General features: G+C 39.4%; 1 protein-coding gene across 1 annotated transcript in view; it reads right to left on the bottom strand.

Annotated features, from left to right (window-relative positions):
* Positions 1-2,275: 2,275 nt before the first annotated feature.
* The window catches only part of LOC119721044, a 30,242-nt gene continuing 15,265 nt past the window's right edge, over positions 2,276-17,252 (bottom strand). The window contains exon 3 of the mRNA XM_038190915.1: positions 2,276-2,435. Within this exon, the coding sequence (XP_038046843.1) occupies positions 2,347-2,435 (89 nt within the window). The 3' untranslated portion in view covers positions 2,276-2,346. The remainder of the gene's footprint in view (positions 2,436-17,252) is intronic.

The following is a 17,252-nucleotide window of genomic DNA, read 5'->3' as shown; positions in this document are numbered from 1 at the left end:
AGAAATCTTCAGATCCTGAAAACTTGTCAGATTTCTTTAAACAGATGTCTTTCTCTTGGTCTGAAAGAATCTGAGAATTTTGTTTTCAGCATTGGTGTAACAATTTCAAAATAAATTGGTCAGATTTATTACTTACAAACTTCAAGGCTCTAGAATAAACTCATCTTGGGAGACTTTCTAGAACAAGTTCTTACAAGCTCTATCTTGAAAGACCTTAACTATCTGAGAATGTTAAGTTTGCTTGGCCCAACTCAATACCAGACCGCTTTTTACATTTCAGATCCTCAACTTTTTCTCAACTCAGTCTTTAGTTCCGATTTTTTTTTTTTAGAGAATACAAAAGACAACATTCACATGGCATGAAGTTCATTCAATAAATCTCAACCTGAGTAGAACAAAAATTGAGAGAAAACACAGAGAGTGAAATAAAGAAGACAAAAAATCACTCGAATTTCAACAACAATGAAGGTGATACCCTCACAAGCGCAAAATGAAAGGAAGCCTTGGGACGACCAATCAATGTATTGATTGAAACTCAAGTGCCGAATGACTAAATGTCCCTACTCCCAGGGTGAAAAACAATACTGATCAGTTGTCATGGAAACGTGACTCCATTAATTTCAGAGGACACTGCTTAAATTGAAAATGATAAAAAGAAAAACTTTAAAAAAAAAAAAAAAAAAATTAAAAGAAAAACAGAGAAAGCATATTTCATCATGAATTCACAGGAAAATACAACCGAGAGTTGAGATAAAGCAGAAGAGTTGACTCACATGTAACAGACCACATAGAAAAGAAAGGGCAAGACAGCTATGCAACCTGATTGGTCAGCAGTTATTGGTGATGTCACGCATCACATTTTCAACTCATGAATATTCATTTCCAACTGGCAGTAATTGGTTTAAAAAGTTGCAATGATGTCACAGACATGCTCTCCAGAAGTGAAGTGACATAAATTACTTTTAATGCCAAATCTGGCTTTCATCAAGAACTTTAAAATTCAAACATTGATTTAAAAAAAACTTATGACCTTTCAAGACGATTTGAAAAAGCTGATGAAAGAGCTATTTTTCAAATCCAAGTATGTTGCATGTAGGTTAACAGTTTTCATTTCAGAAAGGAAGAAAATACTAAAGAAAAGAGTGAAAAAGTCAATGTTTCTTAATGAGAATGCAGGGGGAAAATGACAAAACATCTACATTGCGTAAGTACTTCTATCAGCATCTAATCAAAGAAAATCACAACAAACTACAACTGAAAACAAATCATTAGATCAAAACGAAGAAAGTCAAATGAAACAAATCTACAACATCCATGTTCTTAATCGTGGACTTATCATCCGGATTTCTACCACAAGACTCCATGCTGAATATCAATAGGCGTCAGAGATGGCAAAATGAGTGAGTAACGAGTTATAACCTCGGGGTTAATTAAAACCAGGGTTAAAACAGGGGGACAATTTTAACCAGGATTGACTAATCAGGTTAGTGAACCAGGTATTAAAACCATTTGGGGCTTTCGGAAGATTAGGGAGATGGGGTTAAGAAAGTGATGTGCTGCTGGGAAGAATCTCAATATTTTTTTTTTTTCAGGGAATTGTTTGGTCAAGATTGTTAGGAACAGACATCTATGATTGGTCTATTTTTTATTTATTTTATTTTATTTTGTTTGCTTCCAATATTTGACACTCATTTTTTGCCATCTTCGATTTCCCGTGAACGGCGTCATCAGAACTAGCGCACATGCGTGTGTGTGACTCGTGTGCTTTTGTTTAAAAGCATGCTTATTTGCATATGATTACTATGTTTGTGGCATGAAATTATAATTGCTTTTCAAAAAGAAAAATAATTAAAAGAAAATCTATGAAATTTCCCCTTTTTTGGTTAAAACAAAATTATAATTGAACAAGTTTTCAACTGGCAGGGAATGGTGTATCTTTGAAAGAAAATCAACAAAACTTTCATCAATTTAGTAGTGAATGTGTTAACGTCACATGCATGAAGCGTGTATGAATACATGCAGTGCAGTGTTTGCTTGTTTTCAAGCAGTGACAATTAATTTTGAGAAACCAAAACCTAAATTTTGAGTGACGAAAAAGCAACAAGGGTTCTCACCACCAATTTGAAGATGAAAAAACATTCCTACACTTAAAAGAAACATTCCTTCAGAGTGGTTTAGCAAAGTGAGAGAATCTGTGGACATTCGTAATCCATGCTGCTTTTGGAACAGGTTAAATATGAATTTGTTTTTCTTCTTTTTTTGATGTCTGCATTTGAAAACTTTGTTTATCTGTTGTATTTTTATGAGCACACACGCACGTCTACTATGCAACTGAGAGCCGGACTATCATAGCAGACCTGGGTTATCGGAGGAGAGACTATTCAGACCCGACGATGTCTTTTTGCGGTTACCCATCTCCTGCACCAGACGTTGATCTGCGAGGGGAGGGGGAGGTAGAGGTGGAAGACGGAAGAGGTGGCAATAGAACGTGATGTTAGAAAACAAAATTGTCAGTGTGGTGGGAAAAACAGTAAATCGGGGTTAATGGAAGTCATTAATTCACTTAAATAACCAAATAAATAAATCAACAAATTTGGGGGGTTAATAGTCCTTCCAAGCAGCAGAAGCTGAATTGCGGAGGAGGAAGCTACAACGTGGTCGAGCCGCAGGCATTAAGGTGCCTTAGGTAGCACCATACGACCCTGGTCTCACCATGGAGCACAGCCAGATGAAAATTGTTGATTTTTGCTGAAGGAGGAAAACCAGAGAACCTGGAGAAAAAAACCCTTGTGGCACAGGAGAGAACCATCGAACAACTTTACTTACATACGACCGAACCGGGAATCGAACCCGGGCCACAGCAGTGAGAGGCAAGCGCTTTACGCACCGTGCCATCCAAGCTACCCTGATACCCTCTCACGTTTGGGGAAAAAAGATTTTGGAACAAATGGTGATATTATACATTTGAATCAACAAATTAATCAACAGGTATTTTGTAGAATTTGGGAAAGAAATGATTATTTAAGAAAAACAGTAGACACCTACGAAAAACGATAAGAGTTGAAATCAACGCTGCTGAGAGCTTGTGTAGACATTAGCGCATTTCTGCGTGTTTTGTCTAAAATGAGGCCAGGTCACAGGATCCATTACATAGTAAATAAGTCATTAGTGCCACAAACTGCCAACCTAGGAATTTTAAATGACTGACGGAGTTCAGTAACAGGCAATAAAATGACCATTAAGCAAGAGCCGGCTGGGACCAGTTTTTAACTGGTAATCGGTGCAATATCTATGGCATAAAGGCAGTCAAGTGGTTGTTAGCTATCAATATTTTATAGAGGCTCACTACAATGGCCTCGGTCCGTGGCCATTTCTGGTTGAAGTTTACTGAGATATGAAACCGAACGGCAAAAGGATTTCGTAATTTATCATTTGATAAAGGAAAAAAGCGTACTAACAAATTGGATACATTTTCTTGTGGAATTACATGTACATGGGTACTTACTGTTAAGTAGGTGATCAAAAAATGTGAATCAACAGTATAATTGACAAATTTATATTCAACAAATGGCCGTCCAAAAAAGGTCATCACCCACCCAAACCGCACATTACTGTGAATATTCTTTTGACTTCTACACGTTTATTAATCTGCTATTGATTGCATATGTAAACTTTCAATTACAAAATTAAATTAGCACTGTTCTTTTTATAGAAAGTTCATCAAGTTGAACACTGCCAGTGTAACAAATAGCTCAAAGGGAACAGGATGCAATTAAGCCTGCTATTTTGAGTTGGACAGGTGTTTTGAGCAAAACATAAATACCGCCCACTTGGAATTGGTTACAACCGGTAGGTTTTCTGTTATAAAAACAAAGTTAGCACATGTATGTTCATGTTGAGGTTCAATGTAGGCCTATGTAAAAGCAATATTACAAGACATGACAGCCTAAGAAGACATCACAGCACTGACATTTAGTCTTCGACAATTTTGCACGTTCCACTGCGCTCAATTTAGCTTTTTGTCCTGCGCCTTGTCTACGCCCACAGCCAATACAATTTCATCAGAAGCCTTATAAAGACTCGACTGGTAAAAATACATGATTTCCATGGCAACAGTCTCCCTTGGAATATCTCCAGGTACTATAGGTTTTGAAGAAGGCCTGGTCTTAATCAATATTGAAGTCATTTGTAACTTAAAACTGGCCACAATTCCACACTGACATTTGGGACTAAAATTATGGTGGCATAAATACAAATAAATGGCATTTTACTCAAAAATCAATATTATGTGCTTGATTTGTATATTGAACTCTAGTTTTGAATGTGTCTTCAGTACAACTCAAAACACAACATTCATAATTCACATCTCAGGATGGGAACTAGTTTGCTTCCATATGTGCACATGCCAAACATACATTTACAAGACGTACCCTGAATTTTTACATTAAACAGACATTAAACTTTGGGATACATTACATGTGATACATTATGTCAATATTGAGTTTGTGCATAATTGCAACAGGTGTATTCAACCGCGACTAAACATGGCTGATGATGGATGAGTTGCCCCCAATCATGATGACATCAGCAAACTATAGTATGAGATACCATGGAGATACCAAGGAAGGATCCAAGGAGGTTACTGCTGGGGGTGGGGATGGGGGTGCTGGTGGGTGCCGGTGCTGGTGGGTGTCGGGGGAAGGGGGGAGAGAGAGGAGGGGGGGGGGGGGACTGACCCACCTAAACCAACTATCAAACATGATCCATCAAAAAAGCCAGACGGGTAAATGCCATACTGAAAACCAAACTACACATATGTTTCGGCCTGCACATCAACAGATTGCAAATGTTCCACGTACATTTATTCCACAGATTACAAGGAGACAGACCGTCGGGTGCCCGGCAGAAGGGCATATGAGCGTTCTGACGCAAAAATCACTTTCAAGAAAATTGCATTGAAAGGTTCCATTGTTCCCTCGCGCGCATTTTGTATCCAATGCTCTCCCCCATGTAATATAAATCGTACGAATTTGAAATTTGTCACACGTATGTATCATAAGTTTCAGAACAACACTTGTATTAATTTCTGATAAAAATGTTTAAATTTCATTGAAATAGAGACAGTTTTCTGCATATGTGCCCTTTTGCTGGGAACATTTTGGTGATTATGCGTTCGCGCATACGGGCATACGCGCATTTGACCTTCTGCTGGGCACACGACGAGACACTATAGTACAGAATTACTCATACTAGACTCTATAGTACACGGTACTAACTTGTGTTTTTAGACAAGTCTCATTAGGCTAATTGCAGATTGGTATTTGGCAAAGCGATTACTGCTTAGCTGTAATCAGCTGCAAATGGATGATGCACTCCCAAGGACAAACCAGCTTAGCTTAATTAACCAGACAGAAATTACGCTATTCTAACAGAGACTGTCCAGCGATATGCTTCTTGATAATTCATAAAAAGCTAAGACAGTTTACCCATTCCTATTTGTCGAGAGCTCGTTAGGTGGGTGATTTTATACGATTGATAAAAACCCAAACTGGTTTTAAACACTATTTTCTGGCACTGCTGCGTTCTGCGCCACATCCCACAAGACATGCCACATGCGCCCCAATGTCCATGTAAGGAGATTCTTAGTACTACTCCCGCGAGGCACATACCATAAACATAGCTAGAGGTGTGTTTCACAAAACATGAAGTAAAATTGTTTAATAAAGTTTTTGACTGAAAAGTATTTATGAATGGGATGTGCTTGGCCAGTTTTAAAAAAAGGATTTATTGAAAAGCCGGTTTTAAATGTAATGGTTCTTGTTTAAACCAGCCAAGCACATATTTATTCCCTCTAACAATGTTCACTAGGCCAATAAGCGTGACAAGAAGAGAGGTTTACTGAAATGGTGAGCCTTTTTGAAGGACATGCACGCGCAGTTGCTATTATTAGTGAAAATGTTGAGGGAAAAAAGGCACCAATGACAGTACAGAAAGTACCAAACTGAAAAAATTACCATTCATCGTAGGAATGCAATATCATCAACCTCTATCAATGCAGAATCAATCAGGCATTACACCTCACGGGCCTGCGCTATAACTTCACTCTCTGTACTTACCCCTCACCCGACTCCCCGCTCCCTGGGGAAACCAAAGATACACCCTCAAATGGCAAATATGGACGGCACGACTCACCATTTTTCTGCATAATCGTATCGCTCAGGGAAAAACTCTCAATCAAGAAAGACTCAACTCCAACGTAGTCCGTGTGAACTTTGCGTCAGACAGCCAACGTGCGAGTCAACTCTTCAAGTATGTGCTCACGAGAATTAACTCCTCAAGTATCGTTGCGATGGATCCAAACACAACCGAACCACAAGCACAGAAGTTTGTCCAGTAACCAATTCTCACACTAGCCACAGAGTTTGAAGGCCCTTCTCACTACCACCGATGCTTTTCAAAAGTTTGAGAATGAATATCTTTAGAATCCATACAAAAAAATATAGAATTGTATTAAGAGTAGAATCCAATTATGACTCGCCGCTCCAGGGTTGAAATCTACCTTTTACTATTACCGACAAAACACACTTTCACAATACGCTGTGCGTCGATGTGTACATGTGCGTCAAGTGTCCATTCAGGGATTTTACTCGGGCATCTGATAATTTATTGCTACCAATAACGATGAAAAGAGAAGCTACGCCTGAGTGGTTCTGCTCGCCCCTCTGCTGCAGTCTGTGTGTGTGGCACCAGCCGAGCTCTAAAGAGTCGAGTCTAGCTATTTCATCACTTGATCTTGACATGTCATGGACGTACATTGTGAACTACAGGGATCTGCTAGATATTGTCTATGTGTATCTATGTAGGGTATTAAGGTTTATAAGAGGATCCATCATCGCCAATCCCCCCCCCCCCCCCCCCAAAGCCCACACAGGCATAAGCTGGTGCCGAATTGAAATATAAAATGCACTTACCCTGGGTAAGCAAGTTACTGTTTAAAAATGTTTCTATACTTTCAGATGATCATGCATGTATGGTGCCTGAACAACCCCCCCCCCCCCACCCCTACAGATACATTCAGTACCCCTTATTTGCACCCCACCTCATCTCAACCCCCCCCCCCCCCATCCCTGCACAAGTTCTCTCTGTTCCCTTCAGATAGTTTCCAAACAAATTGACACCAAACATTTTTTGTAAAAAAAGTCCTTTTCAATGACATCCCACACGAGTTTAAAAAATGTATGACATATTCTGCCATTCCACACAGGAATGGCAAATGTATGCATATTTCATTGACTAGAACACTCAGTATCATGTACTTCAGTAAAAACATATTTTATTTTTTTTTTTGGAGGGGGGGGGGGGGGGGGGAGGTGGGTCAGTTTTCACACACGCACTTGTTTTCCCATAATAAACAAAGTCAAGAAGGATTACAGTCCCATTAAACTGATGATGCTGGCAGTGGGCGTAAGCTGGTGGAATCTGCAGGTACCGGTAAGCTTTCTTAGAGTAATGGATGAAATATTTTCGCAGCTGTCTGGGTCAAGGACTTAAAACAAATGAAGAGCAGACGGAGTCAATGCCAATGAAAATAGGGGGCCAGGCGAGGCAAATATGATTAACCCCCCTCCCCCCCCCCCCCCTCCACGAGAATAAAACATGGTACAGTTCATTACAGAACAGACCTCATTGTGGTTTGTTGGACAACAGAGGGCGGCAAACAGCAATTCAGGCCAACTGCCGTCCTGCTCCATAGTGTCTACACATCATAAGGGGATAATGACATTATATTACTGCTCATCTCAGGCTGCATCGTAATGATCATGGTAACCTCAGCCTCAGGGATTCCTAGGTGGTGAATCAACATCAAACATTAATGACCTGCAAAGCTGCTAATAATGTGGAAGCAATTAACATCGTCCATATCAAGGTTTTTATGAGGAGATGTAGGCCTACAGACTGTTCTGTTATGTACTGTACCATGGTGATTATTCAAAGATATACTGTAATCCACAACAGAAATGTTACCAGAAATAACACTTACATGTACATGTAGCGTGTTTCTAAATATTGAGTTTCGTAGCGCAGGACTATCGTCTTCTCTACTGAATAATTTGAATCTACACCAGAAATGTTACCAGAAATAACACAAGCATGTTTCTAAATATTGAGCAGGGCTATCGTCTTCACTGTTGAATAATTTGAACCTCCCCCTCAAATGTTACCAGACATAACACAAGCATGTTCCTAAATATTGAGTCTCATAGCACAGGACTATCGTCTTCGGTATTGAATAATTTTTATTAAATTATTTTTCTTTTACTACATAAAAGACTTTTTAAATTCCCAGGATCCTTTTACCCTAACCTCCCCAACTCCATCAAAATCCCCCCCCCCCCCCCATTTTGGTGGATTTGGGGGACTTGGTCCTGCAGGTCTGGTTTGACTACATATTGATGGAGTATGATGGACTTGGGCTTGGGGGCCTAAAGCAAAGCATGCATTGGAAGCAGTGTGATTGATGGATTTTGGCGGACTTGGTCTAGTACTAAGTAAAACACAGTAGGGAATTACAGTTTATCAAAGTGCCAAAATACAAGTCAATTTCCAAGGTCCTTTAAATGCCCAAGCACAATAGCCTATTCACAGGGTACTTTAAATGCCCAAAAAGAGTTGCCTATTCCCAGGGCCCTTCAAATGCCCAAAACAATAGCCTATTCCCAGGGTACTTCAAATGCCCCAAAACAATAGCCTATTACCAGGGTACTTCAAATGCCCCAAAACAATAGCCTATTCCCAGGGTACTTCAAATGCCCAAAACAATAGCCTATTCCCAGGGTACTTCAAATGCCCCAAAACAATACCTATATTCCCAGGGTACTTCAAATGCCCAAAACAATAGCCTATTCCCAGGGTACTTCAAATGCCCAAATACAATAGCCTATTCCCAGGGTACTTTAAATGCCCAAATACAATAGCCTACTCCCAGGGTACTTCAAATGCCCAATACAATAGCCTATTCCCAGGGTACTTCAAATGCCTAAAACAATAGCCTATTCCCAGGGCCCTTCAAATACCCCAAATACAATAGCCTATTCCCAGGGCCCTCCAAATGCCCTAATATGGCACATTCTACTTTTCTTCTCAGAGCAAACCACTCAAACATCTCAATCCAAAAAATACTATCAATCTCAGAAAATCTGGGTTATTTTCACTTTTTCCATTGTGTGCTGTCCTCCTTTTTGACGAATCCAGTTTCATGTTTTATGTGCAAACAATCTGGGTCTAGCCTTAACATGTATTCCTTTATGCACAGATATAATTCTCCTTAATTCGGAGCCAAGGTCAGACATCCTTTTAATAAAAGCGCAGAGTATTGGCGGATTAATCTCATTTTACACAGTAGGACTTCTACGCCTACATCTAGTAAATTTACGAGGCTACACGTGCGAAAACCCATTTCGTTCTGTGCTCTCCAGCTTTGGTTACATGTATACTGCACAAATTCAAAACTGCATAAAATCTTATTAATAACATCTGGACCAATAAGTCTGACTCAAGATCCTGAGATTAATCAAATGGCAAAGGTATTTCTTTGTATTCTTCGAATGCTATAGATGATTTTTTTTTTCAAAATCATTTGGGCTGCAATTTTTAAGGTCATTGAAGGGAATGTCGAAGAGCAGTAGTGCATGTGATTCATTTGAACATTGTCTATCCTCAATGCAGTTTTTCAAGTCCTGTGAACAAAAAATCATTCTTATTCACAGAAATCCAAACAAAACACCAAGTACATGTACTTGGGGCCGAGTGCAAAAAGTGACAGAGTCTAAATATCATGGCACTGCAATTTAAGCAGGATCAGATGTAAACTGCCAAAGGCAACATTTTGTGTTGTGAACCACTCATATTATGATTACATTTTAAAGGGAATGTACAACATTTGCTTTTGCTGCAATTTTCAGAAATAAATGGATTAGGAGGAATAGTATGTTATAGCAATTATTGTTAAATTGACTTGCTTCACGTTTTGGGTTAGGAGATCCTAGAAAACCAAGAAAACCAACCATGTTCTTGTAGTCTGGTTCCCTTACCCCACTTAAGATTAAACGGAGCAATTTATTGACTTTTGGGAATTGTTAGGTCAGAGTATCAGTCCAGCAGGCTTGTACCATTTCACAGGTGACTGTTAACAATTGCAAAGATAATGCGGAATAACTAAATATGAAAAAAAATAGGAGCAGTTTTTAAAAAAAAGTCAGTTTTCTCCAACGCTGGTCAACCGACCAGCGTTGGAAAAATACAAGTTTTCTTGGAAATGTCAGCACACCAGGAGCCAAGATTTTACAGGATGCTTTGGACTGTCATTCCCTAACAATCCAGTAAGATATTTTGTGATAATTTGATCATTTCATTTTGTGATGTTTGCAAATGTCGTATCTTCCCTTTAAAGATCAGTGCTGTAAATGTTCTGTCAAAGGGAACCGACTGACTGCATTTTGTAAATGTCACAGATTAATCTTTTAAGGCTATCCGTAGACACTGTGGGCGGACTCCAGGCAAGTCACTATCTACAAGCCCTTGGCATCTTCAGAGTACGGTATGAACGTCAAGATGAGCAAAGGCGCAAGCGCAAGAACCTGCGATAGTTGAAAATGGACCGTTCCGTATTTGGCTACAAGCCCCGCCCACCTTTGGTTTGTGTACATTTCTCACATTGCTTGTGACCAAGTCTGACCGAGGTACAGTGGTCACCTGACCTAAAGTCTGATCTGATTGGTCAAGGCGCACTGTTTGAATGACAAGCAGGAAGGGTTCACAACCGGACTATTTTCTCTGGATGCCAACCGTGTGACAAGGCCATGTCTGCAGGCACGAATAATTAGTTACATGTAAGCACAGAAGAAGAAAAAAATGGTTACCAGCTAAAATGTCATGCAATATTGCAGGTGACTGGTTCCCTGTTAGTTTTGCTACATGAATTTAGGATCTGCTAAGCAATATTATCCGCTTAGCAGCGCCCAGGAAATTGGGTCCAGGACTCGGGTCCTTGCAAACCCCATCAATCTCTCAGCATCTATTTAATCATTTCATTAATTAGTTCACCAGGGTAGTCTTCAATTGTCATTGAAATCGTCTCCCTCGGGGAAAGACCCTGGCCAGTACTAGTACATAGAAACAATACAAATCTAACGATCAGAAAGCAAATTAAGCAGTGGCTCAAATTCATGTTTACATGTGGATACGCCGTAGAAGTGTGACGTCACACAGGTTCGTCTCATTAGAGATATGTCCAAACAATGTCTTGTCCACCATTTTTACAATACGGGCGATTTTAGATGAACATTTTCTATTTCTCAGACATTACGAATAAATGAGACTAAAAAATGGAACAGTGCTTCCTAGCTGACTGTACATGTAGTCATTACACAGAATGTGACAGATGCTATTATTTTTCTTTTCCAATGGATGAAAAATTGATGGGCACATTGCATATTGCTACTTTAATTAAGGCCTGGTACGGTTTGTTTAGACACATCACCTCGGGTAATGCGTGACCTCAGCAGCGTATGACGTAACCATTTCTACGGTGTATTGAGAGCAAACTGCAATCTGTGTCAGGCTTTTAAGTAGTTTTTGTCAGACCCAGAGGGTCAGCCTTCATTTGTCACTCTGACTGACTGACTGACTAAGTGACTGACTGAGTCACATAATCTCCTCTACCTGGACTTTCATGTCCAGCTTCATCCGTCAGGCCTAAGTCTTTTTTATAGCTTTCCATATTTTTTTATTTTTTGGTCACACCTTTACCTGCGAATGGAAAGTTACACAGGCTGTCCAGGGCTATCCAAACTCCCAAACAAAACAAAGGTGGTCAACATTACATGAGAGACCGCTGTCACCGCTCTGTCTATATTTAAAGCTTATCCTTTCGGTTGATCCCAGGACAGGTGCAATGTACGGCAGAACAATCAGGGTCGGATCCCGGTTTTGATCAAGAGGGGGGTTAAGCTGCACAGAAAGAAGTTCAGCGGGCATTTGCTGTGTTTTTCAGCATGATTGTCAATTTTCTTGTTTGGTGGTCCAAGGGGGGGGGGGGTTTAGAACCCCCTCCCCCTCTCCCCCTAAGATCCCTCACTGACAATATCTCTAACATGGTTTCACCTGTGACATTTTGCCCAATCCTCCAATAATACTGTGAATGTAAATGTACCCGGGCAGTCCTGCCTTCGGAGACATTCATTCTGGTGTTTTATTTCAATTTCATGGCTACTACTGGTGTGCTACAAAGCTGTGCACATAGGGAATTGCACAAACGAATCCCGGTGGAGTTTTCAGCAAAGGGAATAAATGCTCCTTCAATTAGGGTATGATGAAAAAGAAACGCTTGAAGGGATTTGTCCAACTTATACTAATTTGACAATGGTGTTTTTTTTCTACTCATGTGTACAAGTACCAACATAGAATTGAAGAGAAACTTACAATGGTCGTACAATAAAAGGGTTTTTTTTTTTCAAGACAGTTTTTTTCTGTGTATGTTTTGACAACTACACCTTTAAAAAATCTAGTTGCCCTTTATTCATAAAATGTATTATTATTAACATTCATAACATTTTAGGATTTAAAAATAAATAAATAAAAACAATTTTAAACGGATTTATGAATGCCTAGTTTCCTCAAAAGATATAAATTATATATAAAACAAAAATTAGGAAGAAAAAATCTTTTGCCAAAAACATTTTAAGCACAAGGGGTATTTTTTACCTCGATCCTACAGAGTTTACCTACACTGTCTTCCGTTGAAACAAATCTATTTTCTGTCACTGCTGTGTGGCCGTATAGTTACAGAGCTCAATTAGCATTAAGCCATTCCCTAATGCGTAGGGCGCAGTAAGTGCATGCCATCAATAAAAACTGCATTAACCAAAAACTATTGACGAGCGTGATAACACCGTCAGTAGTCATTAGGGGGTTTAGTAACATGGCCGTCCTGTCTAAATGCATAGGAAACACAAATATGATCAAACATGTGTAAACACATGTGGTCTTTTGTGCATATTTCCTAATGTGATATACCAAGAAAGATCTTTATATCAAAGTTATGTAATGTTGTTAGCCTAATTTACCCATTTAAAAAAATGTACACGGTATTTCTTTAAAAAAAAAAAATAATAATAATTTTTAACTTTTGCTGAAATGTAACCTGGCTTTTGATTTTCACTTTTTTAATTGCAGTGAACACAAATGGGTTCATTTTACGTATATACTACATGTAAATGTACATATGTACTGTAGATGCCTTATAGAACATTTGATTTTTGACTTATTTTACTGAGAACTACTGTGTTTGCAAGCATTTGGTATTTTTTCCTAGGGTAGCCTGTTATTGCCGAGCAGGCGAGCAAATTTATTCTAGTGGGGTATCCTCATCAAATTTGTGTTAGCAGCTCGGGGTAACTTAAGAAGTAAAATGTGTGTACATTGCCATCAGAAGTGAATCAGAGTCCACAGCAGTTACTTGGGAGCGCCTGCTCTTTGCAGACTGTGCTGTACATGCCACATATCATCTTCTTTGTTTAATTCAAGAGAAAGAGCAAGGGGAGAGAAGAGATTTTTTTTAAATTTATTCCAAATCAGTGTTCAAACATTGTTCTCCCTCATATTGATGCCTCGATATTCATGAGAGAATTCAATTCTAGTTTCAGAAGAAAGATACATCCAAGTAAGAAAGTCCACGAGAGTAAAACCGGCAATATGGGCTGATGACAACATCTGACCCTGCAAAGAATCGAACCAGAGACATCGAAGGTACCGGTAGAAGGCTAGAGCAGAACCACTGCCAACCAATAGCTGCCCAAGAAAATGACACCTGTTTACTGCTAACCAATAGTTGCCCAAGAAAATGACACCTGTTTACTGCTAACCAATAGTTGCCCAAGAAAATGACACCTGTTCACTGCCAACCCCTACCGTAGCTGCCCAAGAAAATGACACCTGTTTACTGCTAACCAATAGTTGCCAAAGAAAATGACACCTGTTTACTGCCAACCAATAGCTGCCAAAGATAATGACACCTGTTTAAATATGGCATGAATTCCAGATTCCCACCTAGCCAAAAAGTAACTTCTGAAACCTATTAGATTCTCTAGAATCTGTATCTGTATCTGTCATAGTCACTCCAAACTGTTTCAAACACTGAATTTTTCCATGACCTTAATTCAAATCTTCGGAATAATTTAGTTTAGTTTCAGTTAGGACCACTGGAATCAAATGTGTGTGAGCTACTTTGAACTCCCTAACAGTAGCTTCTTAGGTCACCCTACTTTGTGCCCCACCCACCCTATCTCATCTCAAGACGTACTGGATGATGAGATTTATCACATCCAAGCCTGACTCTATCATCCATTAGTGTCTTGTGTTTTTGTGCTGTCTTCTTAGAGTCTCTTAGCACAAAGACTTGACCTGGATAATTTGAGGGGGGGGGAACACCAGGTTTGGGGCCTCGGTGAGATGACTCGGTTTTGGCTAATTGGTTAGATGGTTTGGCCGCATAATGTCGCGGCATGAGGGGTCATTATTCATGTAACCTGCGATGAAGTGCAAAGTTGGATGCCAATAATGAGAAGTCAGTTAATCAATGCGGATGTGGTTTGGTTCGCGCTAGAATTTGTTTCAGGCTACCTGAAAAATTGCGTTTGCAGCGGGACTTCCCTATGAGCATAACTTGTTTAAATTATCTTATACTTCAAAACTGTAATTTCTTTTCAGTTTTAAGCTTTAAGAAAAACGTAGAATAAGAACGAAAGAACCCACTAACATTGTGTTTTGCAGGGTAGGGTCTATACTTTATATTTGCTTAAAGGCACTGCTTAAATATAATACCTGCTTCTTTTGCTCCATACATGAATAAACTTTTTAAGGTTAAAACACCTTTCAAAAGTTCTTCTTTCAAAACCTGAACCCAGGAGAAATTCTGACAAAAAAATTCCTGAGAAATCTCACACAAGTATCGACTTATTTTTGGTCAAATTTTACTGGATAAAGCCATCAATTTGTACATCTTCTTTCTTTCCCAACCAATTAAGAAAAATCAGCTTTGAGAAACCTTGGCCCTTACAGATCTCCATTTTATTGCTTAAGGTCCAGATGGTATTTAAAAAAAAAGGTTTATAAATTGCGAAAGAAAGGCGGGCTGAGTTTGTGGCTATAAGGCTTTGTAATCAAAGAAGCCAATACTTAATCGAATTAAATTGCACTTTATGTAATTAATACGTGTGTTAAAGAGCACAAACACTTGCATCATAACATGTAACCTAATTATTTCTTCCTTTTTGGCAGTTTTGGTTCAAACACCCAGTGGCATGAATATTTCACAGGGACTTTTTAGAGTCCGCGCTTCTAATATTTAGCTAGTACTCTCCCTGCACCTGTTCACTCAATCCAATTGAACCGTCTTCGGAGTGCTTTCCCGTCAGACGGGAGACGCTTTCCCATCATGCCCCTGGGCCTCCAGACAAACATCAGGAAAGTACCGTCTGCTTAGACTGGTAATCTTAACTACACGGGCAAAATTCTCAAAGCTCCTGAAATTGTTTTGGTTTCTGCGCACCGTGACGGTTCAACATTTCCGGTAGTGCGATTAGCCAACTTCTCTCAAGTGCATACATGGATGCAAGAAACGTTCAGGTTTAGTTCAGAGGTCAGGTCCATGTCAGAGGTCATAAGGACAATGATATGCACTAGTCGTTCTCTGACTCTTCATCTGAATTTGGCATTAAGAAAGTGTTAAGACTGTCTCCATCGTTCAGCATCCACAACGTGACATGAGAAATGACTCTCACACTTTAGCTTATTGCATCGTCTGCTTGGTCGTCTGATGCGGATGCCAGCCGCATCTTGATTAAGAGACTTTGGTAAACGAGGCTACGGAGCGCCAGTTAACGTATTAACTACTTATCAAGGTGTTGTCAAGCTCCGTTATTTCAGAATATTTAAGTATGTAAATGATTTCTAAAATTAAATACATGAACGCTTTCCTTTATGTTACAATTTCACACTTTTAGTTACAGCTCACGTTCCAACTGCTACATGTACATGTAATACTTGGTTCTGAAGTTAAACACCAGGTTGAAGACTTGAATCCATGTCCATGATTGCGTATGCTTCATTAGTAATCCAGCGACAGAGGCGTTATTAAATTCTCGACACATGCATCCCGGTCTCAAATGATCTAAGAAGGGCGGACGAGTCTTAGTGTCGCCAAGACTGATGATCCAGTTCACTTCAGACCGCCATCCTTCAAGATTCATCTTTAGTTGAAAGTAAGTGCATCTTACAAGACATCCCATGGTATACATTATCTTGTACACGTAATTGTGATGCATTAAATCAAAATTGTACATTCATGTACATGTACTGCATTATGCAACTTTCACCCCAATAACATACCATGCACCTAGGCCCCCAGACATTCATGTACTCCCATATGGAAGTATTTCAGAGTTTAGTAATGAAAAATTCCCCTGGGCTAAAACCCTCTTTCCATTAACGGACGCGTGATATTAGATTAGTTTTCTCAGACGGTATTAGTTAGACGGATGCCGGGGGAAATCATCCAGACAAAATATGAAGAAAAATAATAATAATTCCTTCCGCATTTGCAGTGTTTAAAGATAACCTAGGAAAGAGATGACTTTTTGCACATAAAATACAAATTTAGTCTCACTAGATTAACTTTCAAGCAAACCAATACAATTTCCACAAGCTAAAAACATTTTCTAAATAAATATAATGGAAAGCAGGTATGTGATCTCCTTTAGATAAGGTTTTCCTTGGGGGTAAAAAACATCTTCTTTCAATTACATCTTCTTCATTATTGTACAGTGGTTCTGCCGTTGGCATTTGGATGCATGGGTCATATTCTTATTAAGAAGACATCCTGACCCGTGTGAGGCACTCACAGTACATGTACCGGTGGCAGACTGCCTATTTGTAAACAAGGGCAGATCAGAACACATTTTTTTTGGGGGGGGGGGGGGGGGGGGCAAAAGAAGTGTTTTTGATCTCCAAAAATGTTCTGCTCCAAATTTAATATGAAAAGCAAAGGTGGCGCAATTTTAAGGCTGTATGCAGTGGCTGCCTTTTTTACGACGTCACTTTTTTGTGTCTTCCCCCCCCCCCCCCGATCCGTTGTTGTTTGTAAATGTCATATGCAAATGTAGTTTGCAAATGTACGTGTCTAATGCAAATTACAT

The sequence above is a fragment of the Patiria miniata genome, unplaced genomic scaffold, assembly GCF_015706575.1.
Source record: "Patiria miniata isolate m_02_andy unplaced genomic scaffold, ASM1570657v1 HiC_scaffold_9, whole genome shotgun sequence".
Lineage (NCBI taxonomy): Eukaryota > Metazoa > Echinodermata > Asteroidea > Valvatida > Asterinidae > Patiria > Patiria miniata.
Note: the sequence above shows the minus strand (reverse complement) of the source record. Positions and strands in the feature narration are given on the sequence as shown.